The sequence below is a fragment of the Sus scrofa genome, chromosome 13 (assembly GCF_054392235.1).
Source record: "Sus scrofa isolate SSC_HxYL_T2T_F1_AM1 chromosome 13, Sscrofa_HxYL_maternal_Yorkshire_Landrace_v2.0, whole genome shotgun sequence".
Taxonomy (NCBI): domain Eukaryota; kingdom Metazoa; phylum Chordata; class Mammalia; order Artiodactyla; family Suidae; genus Sus; species Sus scrofa.
Window position 1 is genome coordinate 188,685,387 of NC_139395.1, and position 13,215 is coordinate 188,698,601.

General features: G+C 37.2%; 1 protein-coding gene across 16 annotated transcripts in view; it reads right to left on the reverse strand.

Moving 5' to 3' along the window:
* LOC146397805 (uncharacterized) overlaps positions 1 to 13,215 on the reverse strand; it is a 1,134,194-nt gene that overhangs the window by 1,077,475 nt on the left and 43,504 nt on the right. For 8 of the 16 annotated variants that reach the window (XR_014823707.1, XR_014823711.1, XR_014823709.1 and 5 more), the window contains exon 1: positions 9,950 to 10,058. The exons of 1 other annotated variant lie outside the window; for it this stretch is intronic. Coding sequence is in view for 7 of the 15 variants with exons in the window: in XM_084989255.1 (XP_084845381.1) it covers positions 9,950 to 10,073 (124 nt within the window). In the remaining 8 variants the exon portion in view is untranslated. Of the gene's footprint in view, positions 1 to 9,949; positions 10,105 to 13,215 lie in introns of those variants that run through there. 7 more of the 16 variants (XM_084989253.1, XM_084989254.1, XM_084989255.1 and 4 more) reach the window with 1 other exon arrangement.

Sequence of the window (13,215 nt, forward strand, 5' to 3'; positions counted from 1 at the left end):
ATGATTTCCATTTGACTGAAATGGTTCAGGGTCCTATTGCAGCTTCAGAACTCAAAACCTTTGTTCTCTGAGTCTGCCAAATCACAATTCCAGTCCTCTATTAGTTGGCTGACCCCTTAACATTTTCTAATCCCTTTCTAACCTGAGGCTCAGGAAACCTCAGCTGTTTTCCCTGCACCATGCTGGAATACAGACTTTCTATATAGACCCCTCTCTTACCATGGTTCATATGTCATTAGGTACTAAGTTGAATGTGAAAACTCTCATAGCCCTGTAGCCCTCACCCAGGAAAGCCTTCTGGTCAGGGTCCTATCATACTCACATCCCGAGTTTTAATGCTAGAAGAAGGCAGCAACAACGTCGTTTGCTCTATTGTCATGCTCTCCGATATCCTGTCCCCTGCCAATTAGTTGTACTTATATCATATTAGAAGGGAAAGCGCTGTTAAGGGAATTACTCTGTATTTTATAAACTCTCACTTTAAATCTTCTAAACGCTGCCTTCTTAGAACCTAGGAATTCTATTCTGTCTCATCAAAGCCTGGTACTTGCAAATAAAATCTTTGTTCTCAAGACTGTAATATATTTCAAAATCCCATTTTGCACTTCAGTTAACATAGCATTTTTAGGCTGTATATAGTCTCACATTCAGGGCACAGGCTGTTTAAAGCCAACTCTACCATCTGAAATGGTGGTGTGGGACAATAAGGTAAAAAGGGTTGAGAGGAGAAATCTTTTATTATTTTTATTCAGGCAAACAAACAGAAATGAGAATGAAAGAAAATATGCTAAAACATTTATAGTTGTTATCTACATGTTTCTGTTTTATTTGCCTTTTTTGGTTTTCTGTAATGAACATGTTGCTTGTGTGATCTGATAAAATTATTATCAAAGGTAATTACTTTTTTGGATAATAATTCTGGGTAATATCTCAGCTTCATTCTTTCAGATATTGTTACCATTAATAATTAGAACTCCTGGTTCCTTTTCAAGATCATTTCTTTCTCCTTCCTTCACCATTTCAATCTGCGTTCCTCTATAGCATCAGAACATATAATGTAGACTCAATAGTTTTTTGTCAAGCCAAAAAAATAAATTACAGGACCTATAGTAACTAGTTGTCTTTGGACCTGGTTTCAACCTGAGGTACCCTTATTAAGAATTTAGTTTCTATTCAAGATTTTTTCCCCCATCAACCCTGTGCTTTGTGTTTTCATTGCCTCATTTTTTAGAAATCAAATAGAATGTCCAGCACTTCTGTGATTTTTATCATTTGAAAGCTATGCAACCAAGATCTACCATGAAAAGATCAGGCTGTTAAAATCCCTATTCCCTATTTCAACAGAAACTAGACATAAAAACATTCAGGAAGAAATTCAATACCTCTCTCTTTGAAGTATGTTTTTGTTTCTCTTAAAATTCTCTATTTCCCAAGGTCCCTAGAGTCTCTTGGACAATACCCAAGAGAGAATTTTTAAGTAGCCAGTTGTTTCTTATTTGTTGACTGCTGTTGGAGTTTTCCTCTTTAAATTCAAGGTGGCTAAGAACAACTTTCTTCAAGACAACAGGGAATTTGCTTTATCTGAAAGTCGAGTGTTGAATTTTAGTGTATGATTTTGAGGGGAAAACCAAAGTAAGGAAACGCTAATACATTCTGCAAATAGCTTGTTGGGATCTGCTATATTGCAACAGAATGATGTCTCTTCCTACTGAGGCTGAGGTTGGCTGCCTTATCTTTTTCTTGTGAAATAATGTAGTTTGAGTTAATTATTTAAGTTAACTAAAATATTTTCAAAGTATTAGATGGAACTTATATTGCAATTTTTTTAAGTGGTACATAATAAGTGGGGCACATTGTAAACATCTATCATTCTGTCACACTACATATATATCTAATTTGGCAAAAAATATTTTGGATGATAGAATTTCTATTTCTTTTAAAAATGTTATTGTTAAAAAATCCTTGGTAAGTAAAGGGAAAATAATTTTTTAGAGATGCTCGTGTTGTTTTTCAGATGAAGTTATCCCAACCCTCTTGCTAAAATTTAGTGGAAGCTACAACCAGAGAAGCATCTTGCTATTGGATTCATTGTGCAAAACTGATTTCTGGAAACTGCTAAGACTATTTAGATTACACAGACTCTTATTCTTCATCTTTTTTGTTTTGTATTTAAATGAATGGTGAAGCTCTATATTCCCCCCATTCCATGTTTTGTAGTTGATTCACATATTTTATTTACAAGAGACCTGCCTCCCCCTTCACACATCTCTAAAGCAAAAATCAGGGAACAAGAAAGTCCAATTTTAAATTAAATGAGCACACAAGCTATTTGATGTAATGGATTCCATTTCAGACATTGTCTTTGCCTACATCCCCCATGTGGTTTAAAAAAAAATTAAAAAACAACAAAACTTCTCAGAGCTGAGCCTGTACACAGATGGCTAAAACTCAACTGAAGCCTATTGCAGTATAGGATTACTGCCATTAGAATGGTCCCAGAGATTGAGATTAACCCCTCACAGCTTCCTCTGTATCCCCAAGAATGCTGATGGGTGATATTTTAAGTTCCTTGAACTCCAAATTTTAGACACCAAAGTGGTCTACAGAGAGAATTTTTTTTTTTTTTTTTTGGCTATGCCTATGGCATGTGGAAGTTCCCAGGCCAGGGATGAAACTCACACCCTGGCAGTGACCTGAGCCACTGCAATGACAATGCTAGATCCTTACCCACTGTGCCACAAGGAAACTCCCCTTACAGAGAGAATTTTACACATTTGCAAATATATGAAAACTCTGCATGGCTCTTAGAATTTAAAGTATGCTGTGAGCTCTACATGAAAATATAATTTTAAGGAGACATTTACAGAAAGCATGACCGAAAGGAAGACAAAGCAGTCATTTCCTAAAGGACAGAAAGATGGCTGAGGTTTAAATATATGATTACTTCTAACATCTGAGTTGATTTACTTAGTTTTTCCTTCTTCTAACTCTGAACATAACTCAAATGTGTTACATGGTAGTCACAACCTAAATTGGCTTTTTAAAGAAGATACAGGTTTGGAGACCTAGTGTTGGCACATAAACCGAAATCCTATCTTCTATTCAAAATTAGAAGGGCAGATTTTCTCACCAAGATGGTGGCCGATTGTAGAAATTCCATAAAGTGAGTAGAGATGACAACTCATTATGTTCTCTTTCCACAGCTGGAAAATTTTAATTACTTTGGAAACATCATTTCCCATTGCTCACAGAGGAGCCTAAGAAGAACTTGATCCCAGATTGTACCTCAATCTCTAAGCCATTTGTGCACCTGCCTCTGTGTTGCCAGCTATTTCTGAAGTCAGTTCACAGAGCAGCTCAGTAGAATGAAACTCGGGATTAAAAAAATATATATATATGCATCTTTTAGGGATTCAGCTGGGTCACGATTTAAATTTAAAGGAATATCAAATCAAATACTGACTGCAAAACTTCACCATCTCCTTTTTGATTTTCTAATGTTCCATGTCAACCTAGAAACTTATTGAGTTGAAAAACTGTAAAGAAAAAGTTTCACCAGATCATGTTCAGAGAGCAAGAGGGTTAGAGTGAATTTCGCAGCAACTAGTTTAGTTCACTGAAAAAAAATAGACCACATTTCCTACATATATACACATTAGCAAAATAATTTTACAAAACAATTTAATGAATAATTAATTATAGAGACCTGTAAATTTTCCTTTATCATATAATTTTACAAACTTCAATAAAATTAGCCTTTCAATATCTATAATACAGTGACAAATTAGTTTACACTTGCTTAATAGTTGAACCCCAAATTGTGAAATCAATTATAAAATGGTGGCAGCCTGTAATCAAAAAGCTAAGAAAGGGAGTAAAGATCCTCCAGTACATATTCAGCATTTAGCCACCACGATGGATTTCTTCTCAACAGTGCGTATTACTTCTCACATTTTCAAGATGGTACCAGAATGGTAAATTTAGGAAGAAGACGGAACAATTATTTAAGAACATGAAACTGTTGAAGAATATAAGAAAGACCAGCTAACTTTATCCAAAGGTTTGTATAGCATGCATCAGAAGCAAATAATTAAATCTTCCTATATCCTTCTTTGCCTCATTAATTAGTAGCTTAAATAACGTAAAAAATAAAGATGGGTGTAGAATTGAGTTATGCTTACGCTTCAACAACTATGATTTAAAGAGCAACTGTCTTATATGCTGAACATGTTTTTTTGTTTTGTTTTGTTTTGTTTTATGGCTGCACAGAGAATATGGAAGTTCACCAGCCCAGGGATCAAACCAGCACCTCCACAGCAACCCGAGCCATTGCAATCAGATTCTTAACACACTGCACCACAGCAGGAACAGCCTGAGCATTTTCTTTTTTATTTATTTTTCTATTTTTTGCCTTTTTAGGGCTGTACCTGAGGCATATGGAGGGTCCCAGGCTAGGGGTCAAATTGGAGCTGTAGCTGCTGGTGTACACTACATTCAGATCCTTAATCCACTGAGGGAGGTCAGGGATGGAACCTGCGTCCTCATGGATACTAGTCAGAAATGTTTCTACTGAGCCACGATGGGAACTGCTGCCTGGACATTTTAAATGTTTGATTCTTTTTAAATAATCTGGCTCAATACAGTTCCTTTAAATACCAAAATACTACGGTAATCAGTAATTCATACTTGGAGAAAGAAGGAACTTGTACCAGAGAAAAGAGATCAATTTATTCTCATTCAATAGGCAGACAGACAGACAAGAATGACTAGACTCTGAAGAAAAAAAGAAAAATAAAAACAAGAAAAGCCAGGACTTTTTCATTTTAACTAGGCATTATTTAAACAGCTTACTTCTTGTGAAAATTAAACAAAGGAGAATGCAAATGTTAAAGATATTAAATTTCAAGCTACACATGTCCAGTTGAAAACCTTTAAACAAAAAAGATAGAGACATTTTCAAATTTGATCTTTAACTGTTCCTTTTCTCAGAGACATTGATCTTTTCAATTGTGGTTTTTACCAAACACTGAACTTCTCAGGTTGAAACCAATCCCCAGGTGCAGCAAAATTGTATTATATAGTTTCTCACTAATACTGGCAGTTATCCCAATTTCTTTTGTCCTATCATATGTGTATATATCCAGCTTCTGTTTATCCAACTTTGAACATTAAATGCCTTCATGTCTAAGCCTTCTTTTTACTAAGCTAAATAATTCCCCTGTTTTACCTAGTGCTTATAAACCAGTTTCCCCAAATCTTTATTACTTGGGCTAGTAAAGGAATTTTACGTGGACAGAACAATGTGTAAGAGTATTAGAATAAGCAATGCTGCTTTTCAACACTTGATCATCTTGTTTTCCATAAAATGATATTAAAAATATTTGACGTGTATTAGGATAATTATAGCAGAGCAGATACCAGCCCAATCAGCCAAAAACAATCAGGCCTCTGAACCAGAACATGGCAGGCAAATATGAGTCTGATATTGAGTACTAAATTACATACACACATACATTTGTACACACATGCACACAGTCACACATATCTGGATAGAGTGTAGAAGACATCTTGCAGCATCTTGTAACTCTGACTTATATTTTTGTGAAGTGTGTATTAAAAAAGTGAGAAGCAAATCAGGAAGGAAAATTAAATTATGAATGTATCATTAGCATTCTTCAAAAAAACTGCCTGATATTTTTATTTGTAAAAAAATTGTGTGGTGCATACATGGAGAATTCTTGTTTAATTCTGAAGAACTTTTACATGTTCTCTGCATCATTCATTGAGTTGATTCAGTTAATAATATGATATGCAGATCTTTAAACACCTGGAAGGTATTTTAATCACGTTTTATTGTACACATGGAAAATTACTTTAGACCATGTAAACATGAAAACATTACCACATATACATTTTCTTTTTGAAATCTATGTAAAGCCATATCTCAATCCTTGGGAGTCCATGAAATATTTATTTTATATCTTGACACTCTAACAGTTATAAACCATTAATCTTACTGATCAGGGACACATATAATAAAATAATTCTATACTATAATTTGTCACAGTCTAGAATCATGAGTTTTAAAGATGATATTTATAAACTTAACAGAAAGCCATTTCTAAATGGCCCATTGGTAACATTTCAGAGCTTTTTTCTTCACAGTTACATGCTATTTAAGGTAGGAATGCCACTAGATATTTCTGCAGAAGCACCTTTTGTATTTTAGAATTATCCTTCATCCTATGCACGTGGTCTAAGTCCCACAATTTTTTGAAGGAAGGTTTTTGCTTCTTTAAACAGTGACATTGCCTTGGCCAGGTTGCAATTGATTAAAACTGGGCTCTAATTGAGTGCATTTGTTCAAGTTTTCTATTTAAAATAATTGAGATATGGCCCTGTAAGCAGTGGGCCATATCATCTATGTCATATTATAAATGGAATGGAGCTCATGTCACGGTTGCTTTTGGATAATTTGTTCAATTGTCTGTGAAGTGCTGCTAGACAATTTCTGTGAGTGACTGTTTTTGTGTTTTCATTCAAATATGCTTCATAATAGGCTATTAAGCTTGTTTTTTGAAGACACACATCAATAATTTAAACAGAATTTTCATCAAAATTGACCCACTGCTTGTTTTTAGCAAAGCATCTTTCTATAAATTTAATTTTTTAATAAATTCATGGGTTGAGAACAACTACATATAGAAAAGCCCATAATTCCTGTTCCAGAAGAACTGAAGCATCTTTAGTAATATGTATGTGTTTGGGGGGGAGGGGGTGGTAATACAATGAAAGGCTAGCTAATAAAAGAGCAAAATTTATAGCATATACTGAAGTGAAATACACTACTTTTTTACAAAAAAAAAAAAAGGTTTTTAAAGGGCCTTCAAATTTGATATAATTGGGCTTTTACCATGTTCTGATCTTCACTGCTGATATTCTAAAATCTCACATTTTTCTTCCCCCCTACTGAGAGCTGCCTGCTTTGTTTTTAGTCAGAGGTAACTTTATGTTGGGGCTATGAAACCTTTAAAACAGGTTTTTATTATTTACGTTTCACAGATGCATATTAGAGGCATTGTTCAGTACAGCACACTGACACCTCGCATAAGGATGCCTCAGATTACCCTGAGATTATCAATGCTCTCCAAAGAGCTGGCTTCAAATCATTCTGGAAGCATCCGCAGTAAATATTTCACTATCGACCTAACTGTGATTAAAGAGACTGCTATTATTGAACAGAGGAGTCAGCTGCCTGAAAGTTTGAATTCTCCCCCAAATAATGAGGTGCCCTTGATCGCCTCTGACCAGCTTCATTTTTCAGGAATGGTCTTTGGGTCATCAGTGAATGAATAAACTTTTTGAGACCAGGATATGGGCAAATTGTCTTCTTTTGTCATTACGACAATTTCTGTTTGACAGAATGAGCATTTGGAAAGTTAACTGATAGCCTTGGTAAGATCTCCAAGTGTTTTCTGATCAGCTAACCCCGGGCTGGGCCACCTAAGGTGTTCCATCAGACAGATTTCCTGAGTTACCTACAGAGGCACAGGAGCCATGGAACTGAATTGTTAGAGGTGCAGCCCTGGAGGCACAATGCCACAGAGGCTGTCAGGGAACACAGCTTTCATCTCACCACAAGCGTAACCAGGTAAAACTTTAAAGCTATGTGAGACTTGGTTATTTCAATTCACAGAGCTTTAAGACAAACTTTGTTTTTAACCACACATGAGACTTTTAATGGACATTTAATGTGAATGTGGGGTTCTAATAAATGTAAAACCTCAAAATAAAATTTGGTAGCCACATGTATCTTGGGGGGGCAATTTTTACTGACTTTAATACAGTTTAGCCTTGAACATGGACATCAGATAAATGATGTGGCTATTTAAGTATTTTAAAAAACTATCAATGCATGTTAATTATGTCAGTGTATACTCCCCAAAATGTTTTTTTCAGTCTTATGTACTCAATAATTAGAGTCCTCTGAGCCTAAGCTGATTTTGAAAGACGTTTTTTTTTTTTAAATCAGAAAATTATTTCTCTCTCTCTCCACCTCATGCGAAACACAAGTTATTTCGGGTGGGAGGTAGATAAAACTAAAATTGTGCTACTTTTCTTTTAAAGTGTTATTTTGCCTTAGGTGGTAATTCCGTAAACAGACATGGAGTTCTCGAAACATAACTGTCTAAATGATCATTTGAAGAAATTACACTAGTCAAATGTCATGTCAGGAAATGTGGCAGAAATTCAGATGAAAATTAGCCTGTAAATAACCTTGTATACTCTCAAAGGAAGCAATTACCCCCCAGAACACACTTTCGATGACTACTGGGGTGAAAACAATCTTGATTGGTGTGTTGACAGACTGATTCATTACAACCTAACCTTCCTGAGAAAGTGCTCACAAGATTCTGTGGTGAACCATTTGTGATCAGAAACTATTTGGGTTTCTTATGCAGATACTTACCTAGCATGTGACCTTAAAACAAATTGCTCCTTCTTCCAGAAGGGAAACTGCCCTGAAATAGATTGATCATTCATTCACCCACTCTCTAAACTGCTGTGCACCAACTGAAAATTCCAGGGCATTTCTTTTCCTGGAGCTGTCCTCTATCTTAATTTTAGCTGTCCAGAAAAAAGACAGGGCATCTGAAGCTTCCCATCCCCTCCACTGCAGTCCCACAGAAACTGCTGTCATTGTGTTACTTTCTGCTGGCCAGGCAGGTATGAGGCTTCCACTGAAGGGGATGTTAAAATAGCCACATGGGTCAGCAAGCAGATGGAGAAAAGAACTGGGGATGGTGAAACCAAGCATGTTTTTTAAAAAGGCAGCGTACTATGGGGTCACACATGTGGTGCTGGGTGATCTGACACTGCAACACTGACAGTTGTTGGGCAGAATATAAAAGCTGGATATTTTTCCAAAATTATATTGGCTAGTCCAGTGCTTCCAGATTTAGTTATAGGGTACTCTAGTGTAGTAATTAAACATCTTAAAAACTTCCTTTGAAGACCTTATGAAGCTATAGAAACTTTATAATAAGCCAGGCAATCCCATTTTTATCAGAATATTTTAGCAGAATTGTGAATTCCTTGCTGAATCATTTAAAGGAAGCTACGAAAATCAAGATATGAGAAATATGGGAAAAGAAAAAGTTACAAAATACAAGCAAATTATTGGGTAAAGAGTCTCATATTCTACTCAGTAAATGTGGTCCTCCAGCTCTAAGGGAACAGTATAGTCTCAGAGGCTCTGGAAAGTACAAGTCTCTTTAGCAATGGTTAGATTTGTGATCAGACCACCAATCCTTCAGAACAGGCTCATATATGCTACTTTACAGTAACAGAACTAGAAATCCAATTTCCAGTACCCAACTCTTTTCCATACTCTAGGGCCTCTACCAGAAATATATCATGCTTTAGAAACCCAACTACATAAACGTAATGACAGCAATTCTTTATGAGCAAGGCCTACCCTTCATCCACTAGGGTTTTTCCAACAGGTGGATTCAATAATATGTTTTCTCTTGTACCTGGGTGACTCTGGAGCTGCTTTTATCCACAGGCGGAGGAGCATTCAGCCAGCATCAAGTATCTAAAGCCCCAAAAGCTGACATTTACAGTTATTCAAATTTCCACACTTTCACCACTTCATGGGAAGCATTGAATCCAAGGCCATCACACTGAAAATCCCCAGGAAGTGGCATTTAGAGCATCATATATATGAATGGCACCACTGAAAATCGTGGAAGCATAACCTACAAGCCCAACATCCAAAGCCTGCCTGAAGGCGTTTAAGACAAAAATATTTTTTTCTCAGGAAGACAGCGCATTACCTCTTTATCACCCATCAGCGCTTATTCCCTGTATCAGTCAGAGTTTGACCAGAGAAACAGAACCAGCAGGAACTATGCATTAAGAGATTTGTTGAAAGGAAATGACTTACATGATTGTGGTGGCTGGTGAGGCAGCTGAAGTCCAGAGGGCTGGTCCTCAGGAGGGACAGGCTGGAAACATCCAGGCACCAGCAGAAGCTGTTGCCCATGGGTGGAGTTTCTTCCAGGAAGCATCAGTTCTGCTTTTAAGACCTTTCACCTGATCGAACCAGGCCTCAATTCTGCTCTTAAAACCTTTCACCTGACTGAATCAGGCCTACACAGATGATCTAATCTTCCTTATTCAAAGCCAACTATGGGCTTTGATCACATCTACAAAAAACTTTCACAGCAATATCTTGATTAATATTTGACTAAATAACTACAGACTAGCCTGTAGCCTACTCTACCAAAAAAAAAAGAAGATAAAAATCTTTCCTTGTTTAGTTTTCTGCATTAATAGTAAAGAACAAAACTAACTGCCAGGAAAGAAGACTTAGTCATACCCTGTGATGTTTAATGTTACGTGCCAACTTGACTAGGCCATGGCATGTCTAGATATTTGGTTAAAGATTATTTTTGGTTTGTCTGTAAGGGTGTTTCTGGAAGATTAACATTTGAATTGGTTGACTAAGTAAAGTAGATGGCCCTCATTAATGTAGGTCCTAAATAGAACAAAAAGCCAGGGGGGAGTTCCCGTCATGGCTCAGTGGTTAAAGAACTCAACTAGTATCCATAAGGATGAGGTTTGATTCCTGGCCTTGCTCAGTGGGTTAAGCATCTGGCGTTGCCGTGAGCTGTGGTGTAGGTCGCAGACACAGCTCAGATCCCAAGCTGCTGTGGCTGTGATTAGACCCCTAGGCTGGGAACTTCTATATGTGGGGGTGTGGCCCTAAAAAGGCAAAAGAAAAAAGAAAAAAAAGAAAAAAAGTCAGAGGAAGTTTGAATTCAGCCTCTGCTGACTCTTCACCTTAGACAGTGATCTTTCCTGATCCTTGATGCTGGTTCTCAAGGTTTCAGATTCCTACTGCAATATACCCACCAGCTCTCCAGATCTCAGGTCCTAAGAATTAAATGACACTACCAGCTTCCTGAGTCTTCATCTTAGAGAGTGCCATTCATGGGACTTCTCAGCCTTCATAATTATGGAGTCCAATGCATTACAATAAATCTCTTCACAGAGAAGTAGATAAATGGACAGATAAAGATCTTTATCCATCTATCTCTCTCTCTATGTATATCTCATATTGGTTCTATTTTTCTGGAGAATCCTCACTAATCCACACCTCACATAGTATGAGTAAGCTAGGTCCTTATCCAGAAGTAGAAAATAGACATAAAGGAAAACCATGAGAATGTAGCTAAAAGATGAAAAGATTCAAGACCTAAAGTGGATTTACCACTTGTACGGTCAGATCATTCAAGATGGCTGTTTTCTAGCTCTCTATACAACCCCTGCTTGACCAGTCCCTATTCCACCTATACCCTATCTACACCCTACTCACATGAGTGTGCTTGGCCCCTGCCCCAGGTAGTGATTGTTCTAATCCTTAGGTTAGAACCTAGAATATTATTTCTTGTTCTGTGCCAACACAGTGTGGTGTCACTACAGGACCTTTGCTTCAGATGTGTCGGACCCCCTACCCAATAAAACGCTTATGTCTCTGTCACTGTCTCCAGGCTCTTTCTTTGGGCTTGAGGCTGAGCATTTACAGCTTACAGGCAGGCCTGCTGGATATAGCCCAGCACCACTATATTTGATAAAGCAGAAAAACAATATTCAATGTATGTGTGATTTTGTTCCCCATGATTTTCATTTCCTTTAATTCCTTTAATTTTTTGTTCCATGAAATTCCAAATGAGAAATTTGGAAGAAAAACAATCCGCCAAAATTTCCTCTCATTTACTTCCCAAATTCGCAAGTTATTAAATTTTAAGGATACTAAAGAAAAAGGTAGAAGAGGAAGAGAGAAAGGAGTAAAAAAGACAGTTGAAAGCTTGACAGGACTATGGCTAATACCCCAAGCCCAGTCTGCTGAGTCGTAAGTCAAAAAGGGGAATAATAAATAGTTCAGACTATCTAAAAGTAGAAAGACCTGCATTTCCTGCCCCCAGATCCAACCACACACACACAAAAAATCCATAACTGTTCTGCATCAACATGGGAAGTATCAGAAGAAGCATGTGAATAACTCCATGGCCTACTGTATGGACCACAGCATTCTCATTGAAGAGGAGACTTCACTTGGTTAGATAAATTAATGACGTTTATGAAAAAAGGCTTGTCTTTGGACTTCTTTGTTACCTGTTGCCCTGGAACTAATTTAACCTCAAAATTTGTTAGCTCAGCCGCTCTGCTACCAACAGATTCCACAGAACATACCTGGTTGATGTCTTCACCACCTCATTCTATAACTAAAAAAAAAAAAAAAAAAAAAAATAGTGTTCACCGTAGGCTACCCTAATCATACAAAACTCTGCTCCTAATTAGATGTCCTAAACGTCCTAATCATTCTATTCTGTATTGCCGTGCTTTAAATGTAACAAAATGGCTATATTATGGGATTGCAATAAGGTAAATTCATGCCATATTTTTTTCCAGAGAAAGCAGCAAGTTCAAGAACTCACAGATTGCATATGCTGTCAGTAAGATGGTCCCACAGTCATAAAGGCCTGACAACACATAGGCCCTGGAGTCTGAACTATAATTTGAAGACATGTTGCCACCATACCTTACCTGTTCATTTTCTAGCTGATGCACTGACTTAATAAGAACTGTTATATCCTGGTCCAAGTTTGCATCACTAGGAACTCACTACCAAGGAAACCCAACCTTGTTGAAACGCTCAGTTCCTCACCATTAATGGCAGATGTGGATTGCCTGTGGGGTTGCAGCTGAATTGTAACCTCTGCCTCACTCAAGCATATTGTTAGCCCATAGCCCTGAGTGCAGAAATAATTGACAACCTGCTCCATCTCCTTCTGTATAAGCCTGCAGGGCATAGTCATCCACATTAAACAACTGCTAGGAGACTGCTTCAAATACTGCAGGCTTCTACTGAATCCTGCTCAAGGGCAAGAACTTTCTGGAGGAGGAAAAGAAAATCTTTATACCAATGTTCAAGTTTCTGGTTGCATCACTGATTGGAACTACAGAAAGATGAGACATTCTAAAATCAGGAGGCAATCCTGTCTAAATCCACTGGACACAGACAAGAGATAAAGTAGGGCTACTCACATTCCATCACCACTCATGTTGTACAGTCTTTCATCCATGTAGCAGTAGATATATGATGTGTTTTTCCCTTTGAATGAGTTCAGATATAAAAAGACCCAG